General features: G+C 41.8%; 1 protein-coding gene across 2 annotated transcripts in view; it reads left to right on the top strand.

Annotated features, from left to right (window-relative positions):
* Positions 1-427: 427 nt before the first annotated feature.
* The window catches only part of Stt3a (STT3 oligosaccharyltransferase complex catalytic subunit A), a 36827-nt gene continuing 29826 nt past the window's right edge, over positions 428-7428 (top strand). Inside the window, exons 1-3 of one of the 2 annotated variants that reach the window (XM_021208124.1) lie at positions 428-545; positions 2965-3091; positions 4722-4782. In XM_021208124.1, coding sequence (XP_021063783.1) covers positions 441-545; positions 2965-3091; positions 4722-4782 — 293 coding nt within the window. In that variant the 5' untranslated portion in view covers positions 428-440. Of the gene's footprint in view, positions 546-572; positions 642-2964; positions 3092-4721; positions 4783-7428 lie in introns of those variants that run through there. The other variant, XM_029543154.1, reaches the window with a different exon arrangement.

Genomic DNA, 7428 nt, shown 5'->3' with positions numbered 1-7428 from the left:
CACAACATGTCTTCTCTCCTTTAACCGTTTACTATGGAACGGGCCATTTCTACCTTAAAAAAACAAACGGATCTGCAGCCCAACTTTTCCGGACGTGGTATGACTGCAGCTTTCTCTACGTATTTCCGCTTCTGCTCATGTGACCGGGGTACAGTGTCCACGCCTTCCTATCGCCGCTCCTTCCTCGTCCGCAGACCGACACGTCACTGCTCGGCTCTCAACCAAACTGTTCAGAGCACGCTCTTTCCGCGCCTTTCGCTCCTCCGCGCCGGCCTATCACAGTTCGGTGGGACTTCATAGTCACGCCTCTCGATAGGTTGAATGATAGCTACATTGTCCACTCAAATGGAGGAATTTAGGCTTGATCCACGCCCTCGAAATGACAGACAGAACCGTTATCCTGTCGGTCCCCTGAAATGGTCATTGACGGAGGCCAGCCAATGCGGAGCGGGCAGGGAGGCGGGCCTTGGCTGCTGACAGGGTTGAGTGCGCTGCTGAACGGATGGCAGGGGGAGCAGAGTGGGTTCCCGAGGAGCATCCGTGGGGTGAGAAGGCTCTGGGGTAGCGCTAGAGGATTAGCGGCAGGTGCCGCGCGGGGTGTTGGCCGGCCCGAACGAGGTGCTGGAGGCGGGCCTGTAAAGGTGGGGAGCAGAGCCTGCCTGCAGCCTGGCGGAGGAGGGGGCGTGGGGTGTGAGGTGGGGACGTCTAGGCACTGGGGCACCAGACGATCGGAGGAAGGGTCTTGGCAGAGCAATGCACTCTGACCATGAGGGCGTGGGGCACAGGATCTTGGGACTAGGTTGGAAGGGCTACGCGGAGTGTGCTGAGATAGTGGGTCCTCGGAGTCAGTGAGGGTGCACAAGATGACGTGGAAAAAGTATGTGGGAAAATCACCGAGGCTGCAGCCTTAGAATTTAGAGCTCGGGTGGGTCAGGATGTCAAGGCTTGTAGACACAGCTGAGAAGCAGAGAGATGATGCGCAGATAAGAAAAGCGTCCTTTCCCTTTCTGTACCCTAACGGTGTGTGGAGATTGCCAAGAACGGGATGAAAACTCGCAGTGTTTAGCTTTAAATTACTAGCTGCCTTTACTCAGTTTTCAAGTCCAGGTTTTAGCACTCTCGCTGCCTTTGCTTACTCTTCAGGTGTGTGGGTCTTATCAGCTCAGTGGTGTTTAGTTTCCATGTCACCTATCTCCGGAGAACAGCTATAAACCCAAGAGATGGGACTGAGTTGTTCACTTCCCGGAATTAGTGCGCGATAAGCCTTCCCTTTGGAATTATAATTAAACACACCAGCCCAAACTGCTCTTTTGGTATAGTTAACCAAAGGAAAGATGTTAGACTTCTCAGTGTGATTCTTCGTGTTTTCCATTTTGTCCAGTGTTTTCCTTTTTGCAACTGCCTGGTCCCTGGAAAGAAGGGAACAGATAATGCAGTTTCTCCTTTCCCAGCATAGTTTTGAACAGTGCTACGTTTTCTCTGTTGCTGCAGTCTTTGTTTCTTAGTCCTTAACACACCAATTATCTATAATTGATCACCATTCTGAACTGTCTGCAGATTGCTTCCCTTACCAACATTCCAAAATTTATTCTGGTCCAGAAGAAACAATTTTTTTTTTTTTTTTTATTTTTGCTCTAGATTTTCATCTGGTGCTCCAGAGTTGTCCCTGGGTCATGGAATGAGTTACAGGGAAATAGACCTGAGCAGTAGTTACAGTTTGAACTCTGAAAATGAATATGTAGTGGGTGGCCTGAGTATATATCTCTCTTGAGTGCATGGATTGAACTTGTGTTAGTGATCACCTGCTCTTTAGTTGGCCAGGGAGCATGCACGCTGGGATTTGGAACAGAAAAAAGCTTGTAGCCAATCAATTGAGGCTTAGATTTATAGCTGGAAATTATGTCTAGTCAGTCATGATTTCTAGATTTATCCTTCCACTTCAGTAAGTAATGTTCATTTCCACCTTCCCTCCCTTCCTACTTACCTTCCTGCCCAAATTACCTCCCCCTCTTTTCCCCACCTTCAGCCCCACTTAACTTTTTCTGTGGCAAGGTCTCACATTAACCCAAACTGACTCAGAACTTAACTGGGTCCATGCTGAATGCAACAGTACAATGACCCTCTTCCTCGGTGTCAGCAAGTGTTGGGAATCTAGCCATGGGCTAGTGTACCTGGCTTGTACGCTCTCCTCCCATGCCCACTCATGTTTCCGTGATTACTTTCTTTTTCCCCTTTAACAAGTACCTTTGTTTGGTTTTCCTTCTTTCAATTTTCACGTCCTTTCTTCTACTCCCCTTTCTCCTCCACTTCTGTTTCTGTCTGATCCTTGTGTCTTACTTTTGCTAGTTGTACTTGGTTGCTGTGCAACTAGGAAACAGAGGTGTGGGTGGAATATATATTTCTTTTTGTAGTACTGAAGGTGGAAACCAGGGCCTTTTTGCCTTCTAGGCAAATACTCTGTTGTTGAATTACATGGGCAGCCCTTTTAAATAATTTTATTTTGAGACAGGCTCTCTCTAAACTGGCTAGCCTGGAGCCTTTGATTCTTCTGCCCCAGTCTCTTAAGTACCTGGGATTATAGACATGTGTGGAGTGTATGTTTTGATTACTCTTTTTGGTCTTTTATTTTTGGCAGGGAAGGCACTGTAACTAGGTTACTGGGTAACTCTGACTGGCCTAGAATGCGCTTTGTAGATCAGATTGGCCTGCCTCTACCGTCTAAGTATTGGGATTAAAGGCATGTGCCACTAAGCATGGCTCTACCTTTTTCATTTTGACATATAAACCTAATAATGTTTGCCTTCTACCCTGTACATCAGTCTAAGTCCCAGGTTGGGTTACCTCTGTGGTGTTCTTTGTAGCTCATGTATACTCGGTGGTTCTTAACCATCATAAAAGATTCAAGCTAATTTAAGTAAGTTTAGGATATTCAGTATCTTACAGCCTTGACTTTTTCCATTTTAGGTATTTGAATATCATCAGTTGCTACCCATTGATGTCAAGATGACTAAGCTTGGATTTTTGCGATTGTCCTATGAGAAGCAGGACACACTTCTAAAGCTTCTCATCCTGTCGATGGCTGCTGTGCTATGTGAGTCTGTGTATGCTTCTCCCTTGGAGCTGGAATGGTGAAAAAATTAAAAACAGCTTTTAAAAACATGGCTTATTCTTTTAACATATTGCTGTTCCTTTTTTTAAAAAAATTATTTATTTACTCTATGTATATGAGTATACTGTTGCTGTCTTCAAACACACCAGAAGAGGGCATCGATCCTATTACAGATGATTTTTTTTTTTTTGAGCCACCAAGTGGTTGCTGGGAATTGTACTAAGGACCTCAGGAAGAATAGTCAGTGCTCTTAATGGCTGAGCTACCGCTCCAGCCCAAGATTGCTGTTCTTTTTGCCATTTCTCAGTGATATAATTTTTTAAAAGTTTTATTTATTTATTTTTTTTACTTACTTTACATCCAGTTCACTGTTTCCTTCCTGTCTTACTGGCATAATTTTATGAAGACAAAATAACTCAAGAAATGTAAACCTTAGCCTGTTGATAGGAAAAATAGGAAGCATTCTGTGTTGGTTCTGTTTTCTCATTGGGTGAAAGAAAGTAGAAGCTATCAGATGTTGAATTAAAAAAAAATAATGTATTCTTTTTTTAATTTTATGTGCAATGGTGTTTTTGCTTATATATATATTTTATCTGTGTGAGGGTGTTGGATCCCCTGGAACTGGAGTTATAGACAGGTGTGAGCTGCCATTTGAGTGCTGGGAATTGAACCCAGGTTCTCTGGAAGAGCAGTCAGTGCTCTTAATTGTCGAGTCATCTCTCTAGCCTCCAGGTGTGTTGTAAAAGATTTATCTTCAGCTCTGTTGTCTCTAATGGTTACTAGTACTATCCTGACATGATCTAGGATCACCTAGGAGACAAGCCCAGGGCACTGCAGTGAGGAATTATCTGGATGAGGTTTATTGAGGTTGGAAAGATCATCTAAATGGGATGATGCCCTTCTGTAGGCAGGGGCCCTGAATTGAATTGAGAAGAGGAAGTTAATGCTTCTTCCTGATTGGCCTCAGTGTGATCTGTTGCTATAAGCTCTGCCACCCTTCTTCTCTGCATATCCCTCATCCTGGAACTGTGAGCCCAAATGAACCCATTCTCCCTTACATCAGGCTATTTATCACATCACTAGGAAAAGTAATTTGTTTGAGGCAGAGTTGCTACATACCCAGCTTGGCTTCAACTCTTCTCGGTCGGTCTTCCAAGTGCTGGCATTGTAAGCAAACACAACTGCACCTTAGTATTACTCAAAGTCTTGAAAATTTACTGCTTTTAAAGCTTTCTCAGCTCTTCATGAGTCAAATATATATCCTTGCTTGATATATCCCAAGATTAAAATAAGGGGCGGATGAGTAAAAGATGTAAAATGGGTAAAATCACGTAAAGATGGCCAAATTCAGTATTAGGTAAATATGATCTGATAGGCTTTGTGTAATACAACAGTTAAATGTATCCCATTTAAGTGAAAAAAATGTAGATACTTTTGTCAAACTTGTAGTGTTTCTTCTAGGTGGTGAGAAGTGGATGAAGATTTCATTCAAGAACTATTTTGCATCTTCTGACTCCAGTGCTTGTAGCTTCCCCATAATGCTGCAGTTTACCTTCTGTTGTTCTGTAATAGCGTGCAACTAATTAAACTACTCATTTTCTGGATTTTGTAGCTTTTTCTACTCGTCTTTTTGCTGTGCTGAGATTTGAAAGTGTCATCCATGAGTTTGATCCGTGAGTACCTTTGCTCTGATATTATTTCCTTCTAGAGATGTTGAAGTTTGTGGGTTTTAAATGTTTAAGTTCCAAATAGTTCTTCAGTGGTGGAGATTTTTTTCAGCACATTTAAAGGAAGACTTTGTCAAGGTTTCCAAGTGAGTCTTTCTCCTTTTTTTTTTTTGGTTTTTCAAGGCAGGGTTTCTCTGTACAGCACTGGCTGTCCTGGAACTCACTTTGTAGACCAGGCTGGCCTCAAACTCAGAAATCCACCTGCCTCTGCCTCCCCGAGTGCTGGGATTAAAGGCGTGCACCACCACGCCTGGCTCCAAGTGAGTTTTAAGATCTCAAAAATGTAGTAGACTTTGTTGTTAAGCCTTCCTACTCGAGGTCTGGCTAGGCTAAGAGAAATCATCTGACTTTTTATTTTGACCAAGTGCAGTAATGCATCTTAAGGGAAAGAGTCCTGGAGTATATTTAAATCTATAAAGGATATTACAAGTCATGAACTTGAGATCATGGCTTCCATTTATTTATATAGTAGAAATTCAATGGCATTAAAAATATTAAAGCTATGAGAACTTGGTATTGTGACAAATGCCTATCATCCTGGACTGTATAGTGAGAATCTGTCTCAAAAAATTAAAACAAAAAACAAAAACAATACAAATTAAAACTTAAAAATTTGAGCTTAGTGGCACATGTCTTTAATCCTAGCACTTGGGAGGAGAGGCAGGCGGATCTCTGTGAGATCAAGACTAGGTTGGTTTACATAGTGAGTTCCAGGCCAGCTAAGCCTACAAGGCAGTACAGTGTAATCCTGTCTCAAAAGAATGAAATGAAACATTTTCATTCATGGGGCTGGAGATGGTTAAGAGTACACACTGCTTTTACAGAGGGTCCACATTTAGTTTCCAGCACCCGGGTAAGGTGGCTCACTACCATGAGGCTTCTGACATCTTGAGACTCCTTCATAAACACATAGTTAAAAAAATACATATTGAAAAAAAAAACAAACTCCCAAACCCTAAATAAAAAATGTAAGATTTTGTTTATTAGATTAAAAAAGATTTGGTAGTATTAATAGCTAATATTAGCTGTGTGTGGTGGTGGTGCATGCCTGTAACCTTAGGGCCCTAGGGGCTAAGAGGCAAGAGGATTGTGGCAAGTTGGAAGTCAGCTCTGGATACATAGGTACTAGGTCATCTAGAACTACATAGAAAGCCCCTATCTCAAACAAACAAACAAACAAACAAACAAACCCAAATGGGCCAGCAGTGTGGCTCAGTGTGTGAAGGTACTTGCTGCTAAGATTCAGTTAGCTCCCCAGAACTCATGGTGGAAGGAAAGAGTTAATACTCAAAGGATGTCCTCTACTCTTCACATACAGCATGACACCACCTTCCCCACCCCTTTACATAATTTCTTTTTAAACCTAACATTTTCTAAGCATCTTTTTTCCTTCTGAGAACTATTTTACAGATTTTCTCAAAATTCCCCAAACAATCCAATGAAATACGGCACAGTTTTTCCTTCTGTTGAGGAGAAGCTGGGGCTGTGTCCACAGTTCCACATTTACTAGATGGGAGCCACAGTTTGAACATAGCTTTGTCTGATTGTAGACTGGGATCATTGTTAATAGTGCCTAAAGTTGAGGCTTATGAAAAACTTGGAAATGAGAGGTACAGAATTTTGACTGACTGAAAGCTTAAAAATAACATGTTCCTATTTAATAACATTGCTTCAAAGGTACTTCATTTGCAGACTTGTCATTTTGTTTTGTGTATGTATTTTAAAGAATTTGGAGGTCTTGTATGTATTTTCCTTGGGGAGTTCTGAAATGATTTTACATTTTTTTTTCTCATGAGGACACTTTCCGTGTTGATTAGTTTTGACTGTTAACTTGACACACTAAAATCACCTGGGAAGAGAGTCTTTTTGTTGTTTGTGTGTTTGAGACAGGGTCTTACTTTGTCACCCTATCTGTCCCGGAGCCTTATGTAGACCAGGCTGTCCTTGAAGTCACAGAGATCTGTCTGCCTTCCTCTGCCTCCTACTCACTGGAACTAAAAGTGTGTGCCACCACAGTAGCCTTGGCAGAGAGTCTGGATGAATTATCTACATCAGGTTGGCTTGTAGGCATATTAGTGGGGGACTGTCTTGATTGCTAATTAGTAAGGGAGACCCAGTAAATGACATCATTCCCTAGATCCTGAATAGTTTAAGAGAAAAATAACTTAAGAGCAGGCAAGCAGACAGGCAGGCAGGCAGGCAAGCCTGTATGTGTTCGCTTATTTCTCTGCTGTTGCCCAAGGATGTGACTAGATGTTTGACTTCTTTGCTAGCATGGACTGTTACCTGGAATTGTAAGCCAAATATTTGCTTTGTCACCTTTGTTGTTTTTGTCTTAATGTAAATACATTACTTTTTTGTTTTGCAGTTTTAAAAAATAAATGATAGTTATGTCTTTACTCTCTGTCCACTCTAACTCCTACTGTTTTTTTGTTGTTAGAGTATTTTATCACAGGAACAGAAATGAATATACAACTCATACCTTTTTCTTTGCTTTTCTTTCTTTCTTTCTTTCTTTCTTTCTTTCTTTCTTTCTTTCTTTCTTTCTTTCTTCCTTCCTTCCTTCCTTCCTTCCTTCCTTCCTTCCTTTCT

This window comes from Mus pahari, chromosome 10, assembly GCF_900095145.1.
Source record: "Mus pahari chromosome 10, PAHARI_EIJ_v1.1, whole genome shotgun sequence".
Lineage (NCBI taxonomy): Eukaryota > Metazoa > Chordata > Mammalia > Rodentia > Muridae > Mus > Mus pahari.
Note: the sequence above shows the minus strand (reverse complement) of the source record. Positions and strands in the feature narration are given on the sequence as shown.